This window comes from Juglans microcarpa x Juglans regia, chromosome 7D (assembly GCF_004785595.1).
Source record: "Juglans microcarpa x Juglans regia isolate MS1-56 chromosome 7D, Jm3101_v1.0, whole genome shotgun sequence".
In the NCBI taxonomy this organism is placed as follows: Eukaryota; Viridiplantae; Streptophyta; class Magnoliopsida; order Fagales; family Juglandaceae; genus Juglans; species Juglans microcarpa x Juglans regia.
Window position 1 is genome coordinate 7,501,950 of NC_054606.1, and position 17,962 is coordinate 7,519,911.

Below are 17,962 nucleotides of genomic sequence, written 5' to 3' on the forward strand. Positions count from 1 at the left end.
TTTATAAAAGTTGATTAAAAAATTATGCTCCCTTTGAAGAAGAGAAAACAATTACACTTTGGAGAGATATTTCTAGATATATTGAAATTTTAAAACTTTTAGAGAGCATACAAAGATTATAGTTTTTTTTTTTTTTTTTTGGGAGGGGGGCATTTTTTATTTTTACAGAATTATGAATAAAATCTAAGGGGTGTTTTTGAATTCCCCCCCACCCTCCCCCACCCTCCCCCAAGGACATCATGGGTCCAATACTGTGGTCAAAAGTTATCACCTATAATATAATTGTACCTCTAACCATCGAGAGATGCTTAAAGGTAATGTTGTTTGGCTCATCCTCCTTTTATGATCCGATTAGCTCTTCATCAAATTATTCAAAGAGAGGTATGCTTTTTATTTCGTATTATTTTATTAGATTCAATATTGTGAAATATAGATTGTCGAAATACCCTTTTAGAAATTCAAGTCTCATGTTAAAACATTTAAAATCTAGTATCAAAGCCTATGTTTACAGATGATCTATGCTCTCGATGTTGAATCTTGATTAAAACTATGATTTTTGGACTGATCATATTGAGTATCTCTTTTAATACTGACTGATTGAGGTATTCTCAAATATTTACTTCTCAAACATCACTTAAACATAAAATAATTTTCAATTTTCAATTTTAAATTTTTAACCTTTTCATCTATTCATTACCTAATCATTACAACTTTTTCAAATTTAAAACAAAACACAAATAGTAATACAGGTTTTTCAAATTTTCAAATAAAAATAATATTAAAAAATTATATTCAAACAATATTTTAATTTTACAATATTTTTATTCAATATTTTCTCTCTACATTTCCAAAATCTAATAAGTGTGCATCTTAACTCAAACTATTTTAATACTATTCTTAAACCATTTCATTATTATTCATAGATATTCTTAAGTATTATAAGTATCCAAACGAGCCCTGTTAACGCGATTTAAATGAAAAAAAAAATAATAAAAAAGGCTCGAGGAACAATGGAGTGATTCTTTCTTATAAAATGTTGGTTCTAGAATCCAAACTGTTTATTTGTAATGTTGATTGAAGCATTGAATATGAATTGATTTAGTGGGAATCGGATTAGCTGTAAGTTTTGATCGACATCGGGGATATTGCTGTGTTGGTGTAGTAATTTGAACTTTTGCCTAGAAGTAGTCTCCTCTCTCAACTGAAATGATCCCTTTTATTAGCCTCTATCAATAGTTGGTGAGAAAGTTAGCTTTATGTCGCTTTATCCATTTCTTTCTGCCTGGCTTTACTGAGCATCTGACTCTTTTCTCTCTTTTCCATCACCTCCCTCGTTCTTGTTGCACTTGCTTTTCTTTGTCACCTCTTAATTTATCTCCTTTTGGCTTCCTGATGACGGCTTTTTGGTGGGCTGAGTCTAGGATATTTTATTCATTTCAAAAACAAACTCAAAATGAGAATAAAAGCTTAGAAATGAAATTAGTAGAAGTGATAGGTAGTCAGAGCATAACATAAGAGGATACGTGAAAAAATAATAATTTTGCATACATGTTTTGGAGAGTGAACTTATATCACCGATAATTTCTGGAATGTGTTTGTCCACGAGAATTTTGTTTTCCATTTAATTTGTTGCTTGTCTTTGTTCATATGTGACTAAAAGACAATTTTTAAAGGAGTTGACGGGGCCTGGAGAATGCCCAAAACCATATTATTGGAGCCTCCTTGCCAGGATGAGTCGAATGACCACATAGATGCAGCCAGAGCAAGGGGCTGAAACCCAATAGCGGGGTAGCGACGACAAGGTAGAAAAAAAAAGAAGGTAGAAGGAGGCTAGGATCCTTCTCTGGAGTTCCATTGCCCAAGCCTCGTTAAAAATAAATTAAAAAAATCAAAATAAATATTTATATCGGATTATCAAATAGCCCCGCCACAAATACAACCAGTTTCAACACGAATCCCAACACAAACAAGTGCAAAGCTAGTATGTGGTCAGTTTTTAGCTAACATATATGTTCACTTCATACCGTATATGTATACATGTATTACGTGCAATGATACTAGTCCAAAGCATTGGTACAAATTAAGTCATCTCTGACTGCATATAAGAACTTTACTACTCATCAGTTCACACATTATATTTATTTTTATTTCTTTTAAATTTAAATTTTTTTATTTATCATTCATATACCACATATTTACTAAAAAAAAAAAAATTATATGTGATATACAATATAAAAATAATGAATAGAATCTTTCGATTGTATAATGGTATAAATAAATAAAAAATTCTACTTATCCCAACATACGCCATACACGATTTTTCTTTTAATTTTTAATTTTTTTTCTTTACTAAATATGTAGTGTATAGATATAATGAATAAAAAAATTCCTTTAGTTTAACAATAATAAACAAAAAAAAAAAAAAATCAAAAAAAAAAAAAAATCAAATGTGATATGTACTAGGATGATGAGTATAATAGTTCTAAATAAAATAGAACTTCCATCTGCGAGTTATGTGGTTAGGAACAAAATATTTTTTCATCCATATAATATTTTTTCTCATCAGCATTATTTATCAGCATTCTCATCATTCTAATCTTTCTTCTTTTGATTTTTCATCCATATAATATTTTTTCTTATATTCAACAAAATGTTTTTTTACAATCTTGCATGGAGGTAGTAGATAAAAATGGAACACTTTCATAACGTATATGCGATTGAAGATGCTAAAATTCAGCTATAGAAGAAATAATTAATGACAAATAATCGAAAAATTGAAACGAGTATACAAACGTAAACTTGCATGATCGACTTTTCCACACCTATCAAATAAGGCACCAAATACTCTCACGCTCGAAGAATAGGTAAAGAAAAAAAAAAAAAAGACGAAAACATGAAAGTGCAAACCAACAGAACAAGCAAAAAGACTCCATTCTCCATTGAAGATGCAGAGGATGATAATTAGCCAGATATCTCAACGACCCTGACATCAGGCTTCTTCACTTCTTCTTTAGGGATTGTTACGGTGAGAACTCCATTCTCCATTGTAGCTTTAATCTCGTTCATCTTTGCATTCTCCGGCAGCCTGAGACTCCTCAAAAACTTGCCACTATTGCGCTCCAGCCTATGCCATGTGTCGTTCTTGTCTTCATTATCTGAATTCCTCTCTCTGCTTATTTGAAGCACTCTTCCGTCTTCAACTTCAACCTTCACTTCCTCTTTCTTTAACCCAGGAAGATTGACCTTGAGTAAGTGGGCTTCTGGTGTCTCCTTCCAGTCGATTCGAACGTTGGCAAAAGTCGAGGTTTCCCTACAACACTGGGAAAAACGGGCAGAAGTTAGTGAAGAACGCAGGGCAAAGTCTTCAAAAGGGTCAACCCAGAGTTTGAGGGTAAAAGGATCGAGGATATTGCTTCGTCGGTCTCCAAAAAAGACTCGAATCGACGACATATTTGTGCTATTACTCTTTTCTTTATGGATTTGGTGTAGGTTTCTATTAGAGCAGAACAATTTTAGGATTCCCACAACTTCAAACGCTTTCCAAGTTCTTTAATGATACGAAGGCTTCAACGACAGGTTGGATATTTATAAATACTCGGTGGGCGTTCTAGTCCTTTCGAGCACATTATTGGTGGCTTCCGAAGTTTGACAAGCGTACATTATTTTCTGGGCATTCGTGGGAACATCATCGGCTGACCTTATAGGCTCATAAATTGAAGTTTGTGGACCCCACAAATGTAATGAGTTGCAAACACTCTTTTAATAAAACATTATAGATCTTGCTGATGTGCTTTCTCCCTCTTTGGAAGGTCCGCGAAGATGCTGGAAAGTATTGCGACAAAATACTAGACCAGGGCCCGAGAACATAGAAGTCGTTAATAGAGAACGAGAACACTCGGGAAAGTACTCGAAGAATCCTTCAGTTCTCGGGAAATCACTCGAAGATTCCTCCTCAAATCTATAAGTCTGAGAGCCCGTTTTCGTGCTTTTCAAACTTGTAAGAATTCCTGAATATTTTTGTAATCTTTCTCAATTCAATCCCAGTCGATTGCTCTGCTTCCATACGTAAGTGTCAAAGAAAGCAAGTGAAGATGTCGTTGGTTCCAAGTTCATTTTGTGGCAGACGAAGCAATGTCTTCAATCCATTCTCGCTCGAAATATGGGATCCCTTTAAGAGTTTTCCACTCGCTTCTTCTTCTCTATCAGGATCTCAGTTTGCAAGGGAGAATTCTGCTTTCGTCAATTCTCGCGTGGATTGGAAGGAGAGCCCAGAAGCCCACGTGATCAAGGCGGATCTCCCGGGGCTCAAGAAGGAGGAAGTGAAGGTTGAAGTTGAAGACGATAGAGTGCTTCAGATAAGCGGGGAGAGGAATGTGGAGAAGGAAGACAAGAACGACACCTGGCATAGGGTGGAGCGCAGCAGTGGCAAGTTCTTGAGGAGGTTCAGGCTGCCAGAGAATGCAAAGATGGATGACATTAAGGCTGCGATGGAAAATGGGGTTCTCACTGTTACCGTTCCCAAAGCGGAGGTGAAGAAACCAGTCGTCAAGGCAATTGAAATTTCCGGTTGAATGTTTAAACTGAGCTTTTTTTCGTTTTTTTCCCCTATTAATTAAAGCTTGTAAAATAAAATATAGAAGTGGGAAGTGATTGAACGAGTGTCGTTGTGTTTTGGAAAGCATGTATTTGTTTGTGAAGCGTTCTAGAAAATGTTGAAAATGTTGCTCAAAATAATTTTTAAACGATTTAAGTGTTTTAATAGCTTTGTTTTGTTTTTATTTTTTCATTTGAAGTTTTGAAAAAATCAAATGCATCAGAAGCACCAACTAGTACTGGTATATTTAACACGTAAACGGAATGGTAAAGAACAGAGAACAAGTTCTCAAAATTACAAGTCAAAGCATTTTGGCATTGAAATTTAGCTTGTTGAGTTCTTATTTCCTGAAAATCAGCTCCATTGTTTTGCTCCGAATACATTGAAATAATATGGAAAGAATAAGCGAAAAGCAGAGAAAGATATTTTCACATCGATAAAAATCGCAAATCAGAGCAACAAATGAAATATTAAACAACCAGACAAAAAGATATAGATTTCCAGACAGGAAAGATGTTCACTAAAGCCAAGTTTTTCCGAGAAAACTCAGGCAAATAGATAGCCAGTGAAGAGCCGTAAGGGAAGTCATGTCACTTCGTCGCTCCCTAACGAATCTTGAATCAACGACACTCATCCATTTGCTTTATTCTTTTGCTGTTAGTACTGGACGAAAGCAGATTTTCTAGAAGAAAGCTAGGATCACTGGTTTACAGCAGCAGTACTGCTCGCGAATTCTGGGTGATTTGGAAGACGACCGAACATGTACGTAAATTTGTCAAGAAATTGGAATGTCAAAATTTTGTGAATATTAATAAGGTTTCTTGGGAATAGTGTTTTGATAGTTTGAGATTTGGTTTTGAAAAACGAGAAAAAAAAAAGGATTAATAAAAAATTATTATAAAATTAAATATTATTATAATATAATTTTCATTTAGAAATTTTAAATATGAAATAATATTGATGTAGTCGGGTTCAAGTACTAGGGATTCAAGGCCCATTTTTTGTAAAGAGTTATGGACCATACCTAGAGTCTAGCTGCCCAGTTCATTGGACTCAGATGAACTTGATCAATTAATAATACTGGATTAATATTCTCCACGATTATATATAGAAATAACAAATAACTTTCTAGTTAGATTATTGAGTATTCTTAAACTATTACTCTTCATTTATTATTGGCTTAGGTATTAGAGGTGTCTCAGACACATCGTGCTACCAACTTATTGATTTGCAAGTGAACGGTTACAGCCGGTGGTGGGACACATCCTTTACATAATTATTTTTATTTTTTGTTTCAATTTTTGAAAAAGTTGTATAAGTGATTAGTTTGAAAAAATAGTAATAATTAATTTGAAAGGATTCGTATTCAAATGATATTTAAAAGGATAATAAAATGAGATGAGATAAAAATTATTTCTAAACATTCTCATTTTATGGGATTTCTGGTGTACGTCTATTGTGTTATAGTTATCGAGCGTTCCAGCATCTTTGGGAACCTTTTGAAGACCCATGTGACTCATAGGTCCGCCATAACGAAGCCAAAGTTAAATGATCGTAATTTCATAAGAGTGGTGCTACTCTCTCGCCTAAGTAGCACCGCTCTAATTGACTACTAGGTCAAATTAATATTTTTATTTTATTTTTATATTTTTTTTTATCATTTTAAAACATTTAAAAAAATATAAAAAAATTATCAAAACACTAATAATTATTTACTTAACCATTAAGTAAAAAAATTAAATTAAAATAAATTAAAATATGTGTCAAAATGAGATTTCAAATTTAAGTGTCAAAATAGCATTTTTCAATTTCGTAAACCTGTACTGAAACTCAAGGATAACGGTCTTAAATTGCAATAAATATCTGGTCAAATTCATAAAATATTCCTCCTCATTGTGGCTTCTTTCTTCATTTTTATTTCTTTTTCTGGGTCCTGTTTACGGGAACGATTTATTCTATTCTCTAATTCGGTGTGCTAAGCATACCTTCCGCATCACTTAAATATTAAATTTTGATTTATTACATTCAGATTTTAGAGCAAGATAAGAATGTTAGATTTATCCTAAGAGTACGTTACATACACTAGTTTATCCGTTTTAAGACTAAAATCAAGTATTATTGAAAATATCAGTAAAATCATTTGCAATATTGTAATTCAAGATGTGTGAGAACCGTTGCAGTGATCTAGTAGTCCTGGAAGACCTGCGAATAGGAATGGGTGCAATAGACCCACTCTACTCGTCACTCACATCCCTGCTCTACACTATGATTTCAAGAGCTGTATCTGCTGTAGTATTAGACTTATCCTTGTTTATGACTTTCTAATTGAAAATCACATTCCTACTCTTGATAATCCTTCGACTCTAATTATCCTAGAAGCGATAGCCAAATAACTCTTCCTTATAGCCAATAAAGTAAAACTTTCTAAATTTGGCATCAAGTTTACTACAAGCATCAAAGTGAATGTGATATAGGAAACACAACAAAAAATTCTTAGATGAGAAAGTTTCACCTATTTTATGATCCAAACCTCATCAAGTAATCTGCACTCCAACGAAACTGATGGGCCTTGATTGATCAGATAAGCTGCAGTGCTAACTACAGCTGCCTAGAATGTCGGTGGTAATCCAGTGTGCAACCTCATGCTCCTAGCATGTTCATTGATGGTTCTATTTTTGCGCTTAGCGACACTGTTTTGTTATTGGGTCCTGGGAATGATCTTCTCCATTTTGATACCATGAGCTATGTAGTACTCTTTGAATCCTCCATCAATGTACTCTTCACTATTGTTAAACCTCAAGCATTTTAGCTTCAGGTCCGTTTCTGTCTTAACCAAGGCTTTCCATTTCTTGAATATTTCAAACACATTAGATTTCAATTTTAAGAAATAGATTGGACCGTTCATCCGGGCCAAGAAAAATTACAGCCCGGTCCGAAATCTAGAAAATCGAATTTCGGTTAAGGGTTCTGGCTTGGAACAAATCCAAACCGAAACCCAGGTTGCAAAACGGTACACTTGGTTCGGGTATCAAGTTTTAAACCTGCAATTGGTACCTTTTTTTTTTCCTCGTTACAATCATAATATGAATTTTTTGTTTACTTTTTAATTCCATAGGTCCTCCCATTTTCGACGTTAGATCCATGGATCATAATCCATATGCCCTGAAGTTTTCCGAGTATTTTTCCAAGGGTATTTCATTCATACTGAAATGCATCCAGTTTACTACAATCATTGCATGCTTTTACATCTAAGGATCCGATTCAAACAAAAGGCTAACACGTGACCATTTAGTTTAGACTTGTCCAATCCAAAGAATAGGATCCTTACGTAGTAAAGTGCCTTTACTAAAATGGCAAAGCTGGTACTGAAAAATACATTAAAAATCTAATAGTTTCAGAAGTTTTTGGCCATATGTCACAATATTATGATTGTAACGAAAAAAGAAAAAAAAAGGGGTTAAACCCCGATTCATCTGGGTTCTGGCTCGGGTCTGACCCAAGCTAACCTGGTCTGGATTTCGGCTCGAGTTTGAAACCCGGGTTCGGATTCGGGTATACCTAGATTCTCAGGCCAAAACTCGGATGAACAGTCCTAGAAATAGACTCGTAATTTTCTACTATAGTTATCGATGAGTGAGGTAGTTCGGAGAACCTCCAAGAGATGAGACTGGGAAGGCCCCCACAAATTTGTGTGTTCAAGTTCCAACTTTCTTGACCTCAGTGCTCTATTCCCCCTAAAGAAACTGGCCCTTTTTTGCTTTCCTAGAATGCAGCTCTCACACATGTCCAGATCAACTGGTTTAGCTTTGGTAAGTTTTCTTTCTATAGTAGTTCCTTCATGCCTCTCTCACTCATGTGGCCAAGCCTGCTGTGCAAAAATTCTGTAGTACTCTTAGTTTCAGTAGTAGCAATATGTCGCTCGATCCTGATGTCATTTATAGAGTTATAGTCTTCTGACCACGTCCCAACACCATCGCTCATTTTGTGACCTTCCATATGCCAAGCGAGAAAGCTATCGAATGACTGCCATCATCAAGCTATCCCATAGAGATCAGTTTTTTCTTCAGCTCGAGAATATGTTTGAGTTTATGCAAAATCCACACATTTCTATTTGGGAGTACAATATCCACGTCTCCCACTCCCACTACATCCAACACTTCTCTGTCAGCTAGGTACACCTACCGAATCACTGGTAACGTAGAGTATTTGTACAATATTGGTGTGAAGTGGTGTGAAAAGAAGCTCCTAAATACAAAAACCAATCATCAACTGGACTTTGAACTGTAAGAAATAGAGCATCCTACACTTCTTCAGTTACGATGTTTGCAACATCATTCTTAGTCTTCTTTAGATTTTTGTAATTCCTTTAAAGGTGGCTAGTCCTACCACAATTATAGCAATTTCTCTACTGCTTAAACCTTGACTTGCTTTTGCCTCTGTGCCTAGATTTTCATTTGCCCCTCTTTGAGTTCCTATCATGTCATCTGCCCCGAGTATCAATATTTAGTACGGAACTCAAATTTGAGATCTCACCAGAATCTCTCTTGCGCACCACATTAGCAAGAATCAAATCTCGTATATCATCATACTTTAATTTCATCTTACCAGCATAATTACTTACAACCATTCTCATGGCCTCCCAACTATTCAACAATGACGCCAACAAGATCAAAACCCAAATGTCATCATCGAATTCAATTTCAACTTTCGACAATTGATTTGTGATGTATTAAATCCATTCAGATGTTGTGCGATCAACGTACCTTCTGCCATCTTCAGGTTTAACATTTTCTTCATCAGATGCACCTTGTTATTTGTTGACAACTTTTCATCAATGCTAGACAAAGTTGCCATAAGATTCGCTATGGTATTTTCCTTGATAATGTTGTGTGCAACTGATCTTGATAAGGTCAGCTGAATAACCCCCAAGATATGTTGGTCTAATAAGTTCCAATCAGCATCTTTTATGTTGTCCAGCTTCTTCCCCAGTAAAGGAAGATAGAGTCTCTTCCCATAGAGATTAATCTCGATCTGCTTTCTCCAATACTTGAAGTTTGTGCCATCAAACTTCTAAAGTCTAGATACCTTCACTTCTTCTCCTATCATCCTTTCTCCCTCATACTTGAACCAGGCTCTTGATATAAAAAATGATAACAAAAGAGCAAAGTAAAACAAGAATCAATCAAATACGACACAAAATTCATATGGTTCGGCAATGTGCATTCGTCCAGAGAGCTGCATAGGATTCTATTCTCTTGAGGAATGTCAAAATACTCTTTGGGGTGAATTATGATTTTTCATATAGACATACTTCGCATAATATATATATATATATGGTTGTGATGCAGAAATCCTAATCAAAGCAGTTATCGATGTTATGCACTCGAGTGTGTGTTGAGCGAGCCTCGAGTAAACTATATGCCTAAATCTCGCTCAAGCGAAATGACGAGCGAACTCTCTATTTGATCTTTGCTCGAACCAATTGTTGAGCGAGTGTCGAACCAACTATTTGTATGAGTTCTCTCTAGCGCTATTTCAAGTGAAAGTTGAGTGAACTCTTAGTTTGTCTCTACTTAAGTCATGAACCTAGATCCACAAACCCAACAAAATTGTCAAATATTCTTTTAGAAATTAAAGTTTCATGTTAAAATATTTAACAATTAGCTCTTACACATGATGCTAACTGTGTTGAGTGATAAGAAAAAAAAAAAAGTAAAATGAAAAATGAAATTAATCACACAACGAATATCTACAACCAAAAAATCACATCGAATGTTTGTCGGGTTGAATTATCAAATCGTACTACCAAAAATACAACCAAGCTCGCCTGATAGAGGTCCAACACAAACAAGTGCAAAGCGAGTATGTGGCCATTTTCTGGCAGCATATTTGTGTAGTTCATACGGTGTATGTATACATGTATTACGTACAATGATACTGGTAAAACTTGGTACAAATTAAGTCATCTCTAATTGCATAAAGGTATAAATAAAATCAGACTTCGATCTGCGAATCATGTTATAATACCCAGCGTTTTGTGCAGCCCAGCCTATTTCTTTTAGGATTAACATAAAAAACAGAGAGAGCTAGTGACTTGTACGCACCGTTTCTCTAAGGTTTTCCTTCCAAATTCTGAATGTCAAAATTAAGCTACGCCCCTTCTTCTTCCTCCTCTGTTTCTTCATTTCACGTTCTGGCCACGCTCCTTCATCCCAGCAACGCAGCCCACGTTTTCTGTTTTTACTATTTTTTTTTGGTATGTTTCTTTGCATATATAGTTTTTTCGGTTAGCCACAGTTTATTCATCACTGAGTTTACATTTGAAAACCAGTTTAATTTGATTAAAATCAATGACGCAGAAATTTTGGTACAGGAAACTAAGAATCTTAACTCATTTTAATTCATCTCACTACTATTCACCACAATGATCAGAAAGAAATTGGGGCGTTAGATATGTGGTCAGACCGTGCATTATTCATCAACATTCTCTTCATTCTATCTTCCATTTTTTTATTTTTTATCCACATAATATAAGATAAGAGTGAAGAAATCATTCAACTAGCGCGATTAACTTTTCCACACGAATACTTCCACATTTGAAGCATAAGAAAAAAAAAAAAAAAAAAACAAAACAAAGATGCGGAACTTCGAACTGGCCAACAGAACAAGCAAAAAGACTCCCACTTTTCAGCATCCATCAAAGATGCAGAACAATGTCATTAGCCAAATATCTTAACAGTCCTGACTTCAGGTTTCTTCACTTCTTCTTTAAAAATCATTATGGTGAGAACTCCATTCTTCATTGTAGTTTTAATCTAATTCATTTTTGCATTCTTCGGTAGCTAAAACTCCTCAAAAACTTGCCACTGCTGCGCTCCAGCGTAGGACGTGTGTCGTTCTTATCTTCCTTAGTTCTCCACATTTCTCTCCCCACTTATCTGAGGCACTCTTCCATCTTCAATTTCAACCTTCACTTCTTTTTTCTTTAGCTCCGGAAGATTCGCCTTGAGTAAGTGGACTTCTGGTGCGTCCTTCCAGTCGATTCGAATGTTGGTTAATGTCGAACTTTCCCGACAACACGCGGAAAAAAGGGCAGAAATAAGTGAAGAACAAAGAGCAAAGTCACCCACAGGATCCCAGAGTTGGAAGGTGAGAGAATACGTGGACCCCCAAAACGGAATTGCCACATATTTCTGTTATTAGAGTTTCTTCTCTATAGATTTAGTGTATATTTCACGAATTGCCTGCCGTAATGCACTTAATTATTTTTAAAAATAAATAAATGTTAAACTTATATAAAAAAAAAATTTAATTTTTTAATAATAAATCTCTTTTTTTTTTAAAAAATAATTATATAATAATTATATATTTCACGGTTATATATAACATTGCAGAACAGTTTTAGGATTACCACATCTTCGAGCGCTTTCCAAGTTCTTCGACAATTAGAAGGCTTCAACGACAGGTAGGGTATTTAGAAATACTCGGTGGGCTTTCTAGTCCTTTCCAGAACAATATTGGAATTTGGAGGCTTTCGAGGTTTGACCGACGAACATTTTTGGGCATTATCGGGAACATCATTGGCTGACCCAAAATTTGCTTATAACCTAAAGTTTGTGAGCCCCACACGTAGATTTTGCTGATGTTTCCTCTTGGGAAGGTTCACGAAGCAGTCGTTAATAGAGAACGAGAACACTCGGGAAAGTACTCGAAGAATTCCTTTAGTTCTCGTGAAATCGCTCGAAGGATCCTACTTAAATCTATAAATTGGAGAGCCCATTATCGTGCTTCTCAAACTTGTAAGAATTCCTGAGGTGTTTTTGTAATATTTCTCGACTCAATCTTAGTCGATTGCACTGCTTCCGTACGAAATTGTCAAAGAAAACAAGCGAAGATGTCGTTGATTCCGAGTTCATTTTGTGGCAGACGAAGCAACGTCTTCGATCCATTCTCGCTCGAAATATGGGATCCCTTTAAGAATTTTCCACTCTCTTCTTCTTCTCTATCAGGATCTCAGATTGCGAGGGAGAATTCTGCTTTCGTCAATTCTCGCGTGGATTGGAAGGAGACCCCAGAAGCCCATGTGTTCAAGGCGGATCTCCCGGGGCTCAAGAAGGAGGAAGTGAAGGTTGAGGTTGAAGACGACAGAGTGCTTCAGATAAGCGGGGAGAGGAATGTGGAGAAGGAAGACAAGACCAACACCTGGCATAGGGTGGAGCGCAGCAGTGGCAAATTCTTGAGGAGGTTCAGGCTGCCAGAAAACGCAAAGATGGATCAGGTTAAGGCTGCCATGGAAAATGGGGTTCTCACTGTTACTGTTCCCAAAGCAGAGGTGAAGAAACCAGACGTCAAGGCCATTGAAATTTCTGGTTGAAGTTTGTAGGAGTCGTCTCCCGTATTGTCACTGACCTTTTTTCGTTTCTATTTTTTTTTTCTAATAATTATTGTTTGTAAAATAAAATATAGACGTGGGAAGTGACTATACGTGTGTCTTTGTGTTTTGAAAACCATGTGTAATCAATTTAAGCTGCCAATATTTTGTGTACGAAGCATCGGAGAAAATGTCCGTATAAATGTTGCTCTAAATAAATTTTAAGTAAGTATTTTAAAATTTAAATCGCTATGTTTTTGTTTTTTTTTTTTAAGAAATCGCTGTTTTTTTTTTCATTTTTTAAAGTTTTTAAAAAATCAAATGCATCAGAAGCTGCAATTGAAAAAGTTACATTTAAGATGTAAGCAGAATAGCTAACAGCATTTTGGTCTTGACATTTGGCGTGTTGAGTTCTTATTCCGGAACAATTTTGCTAGGTACAATCGATAGTTGACTATTGCAGTCGTAATGCGTAGAAAAAAAAAAAAAAAAAATTTAAGAAAGAAAGAAGAAAGAATACTCGCTCGGTCTTCCTCTGTCTCTCTCACCCCTCCCGGCTTCTGCCTCTTTTCTCTCTCCCTCTCTTTATCATAAAAATCCTTTTTGTGTCAATCTCCCTGCACATCCGTTTTTAAGAAGGAATCACTATCGTGGTCTTTGAGTTTGAGCACCAAAGTGGCATAGATCTTGCATTGAGCGCGGCACTTTTTATGGGTTTCAAGATTTCGGGCATTTGGTTGGCGAGAAAATGGGAAAAGTCTTGACTTTGTTTTGAAAGGAGGATTCCGAATTCGAAATGCATGCATTTGTATTCATTTTATGTAGTAATTTATTTTTAATAACTTCAGGCATTTTGTTGGCGAGACAATGTGGGAAAGTCTGCTATTTTTTTTTTTTTTTGAAAACAGAGCAACTTTCATTCATAATAATTCTTCAATACAATGTCTGTCAAACTCTAGCTTACTAGAGATAATAAGAGGCCCTTCCTCGACCCAACATTGCATTTCTTCTAAAGACAAAGCTATTTTTACTAAGATATGAGCTACTTTATTACATTTTTTTTCTTACAAAACTAATCTTTCGATCATTTAACTCTTTCAAATTCTTTTTGACATCTTGAATAATATGTCCATATGTTGTCCAACATGTTTCTGGATTCACCACAGCTTTTAAGATTACTTTTGCATCTCCTTCTATGATCACCCTATTAAATTCCAACTTTGAACACAACTTAATTACTTTTCTCATAGCAGCTGCTTCTGCTATTAAAGGTTGAGACAACAAGAAGTTTGGTTCACTGTAGGTTACCATCTGCTCTCCATTATGATCTCTAATTATAACCCCAACTCTTACTTTCTGATTTTTTGAATCTGTAGCAGCATCAAAGTTGACCTTAAGCCACCCTTCCTCAAGTTTTCTCCATAAAATCATCTCTGGCATTGGATTACCTGTTGTATTTCCCATTTCCTTCTTCTGTTGTGCATCTTTAAACTCTTTTAAGGATAATAGAGCAGATTGAACAATTTATTTTAGGCCATTAAAATGATCATAAAAAACAAATCTATTTCTCTTGTGCCATATCACTCTTAACAAAACTGCTACTTCTTCTAACTTCTCTTAAGTCAGCCTTGAGAGCATTGTATCCCATAATTTCATAAAATCTCCAGCCATAACAGTCCACTTCTGTAAAGCGCATTTTCCTTTTCTGCCCAAACATCACTCGCAGCAGAACATTGCCATAAAGCATGTAGGACAGTCTCCCTATCCTGTTTGCATAGTGGACAAACTTCATCTTCAACCACCTTTCTCTGCTTCAATGCCGCCTTAGTAGGAAGAGCATTCGAATCAGCCCTCCAAAGAAAATGTTTTGTTGCAGTAGGTACCTGTAATTTCTACATTGTTTTCTACAACCACTCCACCTGTCTCCCATTTGATGATTCCCCATCCCTCTTCAAGCGTAGTTGCTTTGCTACATAATAACTACTTCTAACATTATACTTTCCATCTTTGCTATAATTCCATATTAATCTGTCTTTACAATTTCTCTTACTAATTGGAATCCTACAAATGATCTCAGCTTCCTCGTCTAAAATGATGCTTTATTAGGGTCTCATTCCATAGTTGCAACCCAGGTAGAATAAGGTCACAAACTCTTGCCTCATATCCCAATTTTGAAACTGCTGATTGCACACAGTAAGAAGAAGGTAATGGTAGCCATTTCTCCTAAACTTTTATTTGTCTCCCATTGCTCACACGCCGTACTAACCCCTCCTTGATGAGCTATTTTGCAGACCACACACTCCTCCATATCAATGAGGGAGAACATCCTATTTTTGCATCCAATATACTGCCACCTTTAAAATATTTACTGCTGTAGACTCTAGAAACCAGTGAGTTTGGCTTGTTTAAAAACTTCCAACTATGCTTTGCTAACAAAGCCATGTTAAAATCTTCTATGTTCTTAAACCCCAACCCTCCCTCACCTTTTGACTTCCCAATTGAAAGCTAGCTCTTCCAATGAATCCCTTTTGTCTCTCCCCCCTTCCCCCACCAAAACTTAGCCATCATAGAAGATATTTCATTACATAATCTTTTAGGTACCTGAAAAACATTTATAGTGTATATTGGAATAGCTTGTAATACTGCTTTTATTAAAATCTCCTTACCAGCCTTAGATAGATAGCAGTTTTTCCAGTTATTAATTTTCTTCCATATTCTTTCTTTAATACTTCTGAATGCATTATACCTTGATCTACCTACTAATGAAGGCAAACCAATATATTTTTCATAACACCCACACACCATGCCCCTGCTTCCCTTCTAATATTATTTCTGTTTTCTTGATCTGTGTTGGAACTAAAGAATAGAGAATTTTTATCTTTATTAAGCTTTTGCCCCGATGCCATTTCATACTTGTATAACACTGCTTGAAGGTTGTCCCAATCTGACTTTGAGGCTCTGTAAAATATTACACAGTCATCTGCAAAGAGCAGATGATTGATTCTTGGTCCCCTCCTTGCTACTTTCACTCCCTTAATAGATTATCCTGTTCAGCTTTATTAATCAAACAGCTTAGGCCCTCTGCACAAAGAATAAAGAGATAAGGGGATAGAGGATCACCTTATCTCAACCCTCGAGTTGGCACAATCTTCTCACCTTCCACTCCATTAACCAAGACTAAATAGGTCACTGATTTGACACATCTCATAACAAGATGTATCCAGTTTTGATTAAAGCCCATCTTTCTCAACAAAGCTTCCAAATATAACTACTCTACACGATCATAGGCCTTTGACATGTCAAGCTTCAAAGCCATTGTACCTTGCTTTCCTTTTTGTTTTGTCTTCATTGAATGTAGCACTTCATAAGCAATCATAACATTATCTGTAATTGCTCTCCCAGGTATGAATGCACTTTGAGAATGTGCTACAATTTCTGGTAACACTTTCTTAAGTCTATTGGCTACAGTTTTTTATAATAACTTATAAAAGACATTACATAAACTAATAGGCCTAAAACTCTGTACAGATTCAGGATTTTTGACCTTAAGAATTAATGCTATATAAGTAAAATTAATAGACTTAGGATCAATACCATCATTTAAAAAAATCCAAAGCTGCCTTGCATACCTCTTCCTTAACAGTGCTCTAGTGCTTTTGATAAAAGCTAGCTCCAAAGCAATCAGCTCCTGGTGACTTTAATGGTGACATTTGCATCAAAGCTTGCTCAACTTCATCTGCTGAGAACAGTTGAGTCAGGTCTGCATTCATTTGATATGTAACTCTACCTTCCACATTCTTCAGAACAACATCAATATCTTCAATAGATGGTGTTGTAGTCGAGTAGATGTTTTCAAAATTCTCTTCGAAAGCCTTTTGAACACCTTCCCTGCTTGTTTGTAACCTGTTCTTCATGTCCCTTATTTGAGTGATCTTACTCTTTATCCTTCTTTCAGTTGCACATGAGTGGAAATATTTAGTGTTTCTATCTCCCATTTGATCTCTGCCTCCACTTGAGATCTTCCTGCTCTAACATAATTCCCACCTCTTCTCTCAACCCTTTATCTCTTCAATATTTCCCCACTTTTCAACTGCCTGCATCTCTCTCAACCTTTTAGTTTTCACTCTTATAAAATGATCCCTCTCTCTGAATGTATACCTGCTCCATTGGCTCAAAGCCTTATTGCATCTCTTCAATTTTGCTTGTAAAATTGCAATAGAGTCAGGTCCCTGCTTAGCTTTAACTACAGGTCCACAACTTTCTTCAAGAGACCATCCAACCTCATACTTGAAATTCCTTCTTCTTACATACTCCTCTCTTCCCCCTTAAAAGAGTGAAGGATAATAGCACTATGATTAGAATTGCATGTAGCCATAACCTCCACTTTCGCCTTATCAAAGAAACCATACCACCTTGCATTTGCTGTACTCTATCAATTCTTTCCTTCATAAAAGTTTCATCACAATGGTTATTGCACCAAGTGAAACAACTGCATGTCCAACCTAAGTCAAATAGGTTACATTTATCAAGAGCCTCTCGAAAATTAACCATTTGGCTTTCACTTCTTGGTCTCCCTCCCATCTTCTCATTTTGTTTTAGAATTTCATTAAAATCTCCTAAAACACACCACATCTCATTGATAGGTTTTAGAAGTTCCAATAAATTCCAACTTTCTGTTCTTTTGCTAGCGTCTGGATGACCATAGAACCCTGTCACTACCCATTTTATGTTATATTCCACATCAGTCACCCAACCACTTATATGATGACTTGAATAATTAATAAGCTCAAATTTGGTATCTTCTTTCCATAGCATCAACAAACCTCCATTCCTCTCTCTTGCATTAACATTAAAGTAGCCTTCATATCCTAACTTTTTCCGCAGAACTTCAGATCTTCCTTCTTTAAGTTTAGTTTCCATAAGGAAAACTAAATTGGGCTTCTTTATTCTTATCATCTTGACAAGATCTTGAACTGTTCGGAATAAACAATAAAGTT

General features: G+C 35.8%; 3 protein-coding genes across 3 annotated transcripts; 2 read left to right on the plus strand and 1 right to left on the minus strand.

Annotated features, from left to right (window-relative positions):
- Nucleotides 1–2,690: 2,690 nt before the first annotated feature.
- Nucleotides 2,691–3,568, minus strand: LOC121239096 (17.5 kDa class I heat shock protein-like). Its single transcript, XM_041136232.1, has one exon. The coding sequence runs from the start codon at nt 3,448–3,450 to the stop codon at nt 2,962–2,964; it is 489 nt and encodes a 162-aa protein (XP_040992166.1). The 5' UTR covers nt 3,451–3,568; the 3' UTR covers nt 2,691–2,961.
- Nucleotides 3,569–3,890: 322 nt separating this feature from the next.
- LOC121239100 (18.1 kDa class I heat shock protein-like) lies at nt 3,891–4,681 on the plus strand. Its single transcript, XM_041136235.1, has one exon. The coding sequence runs from the start codon at nt 4,092–4,094 to the stop codon at nt 4,569–4,571; it is 480 nt and encodes a 159-aa protein (XP_040992169.1). The 5' UTR covers nt 3,891–4,091; the 3' UTR covers nt 4,572–4,681.
- A 7,629-nt stretch (nt 4,682–12,310) lies between these two features.
- LOC121239101 (18.1 kDa class I heat shock protein-like) lies at nt 12,311–13,211 on the plus strand. Its single transcript, XM_041136236.1, has one exon. The coding sequence runs from the start codon at nt 12,489–12,491 to the stop codon at nt 12,966–12,968; it is 480 nt and encodes a 159-aa protein (XP_040992170.1). The 5' UTR covers nt 12,311–12,488; the 3' UTR covers nt 12,969–13,211.
- The last annotated feature ends 4,751 nt before the right edge of the window (nt 13,212–17,962 follow it).

What these genes read in the sequence shown, in the direction of transcription:
- LOC121239096 (XM_041136232.1), bottom strand. Translation starts at nt 3,450, where the DNA reads ATGTCGTCGATTCGAGTCTTTTTTGGAGACCGACGAAGCAATATCCTC.
- LOC121239100 (XM_041136235.1), top strand. Translation starts at nt 4,092, where the DNA reads ATGTCGTTGGTTCCAAGTTCATTTTGTGGCAGACGAAGCAATGTCTTC.
- LOC121239101 (XM_041136236.1), top strand. Translation starts at nt 12,489, where the DNA reads ATGTCGTTGATTCCGAGTTCATTTTGTGGCAGACGAAGCAACGTCTTC.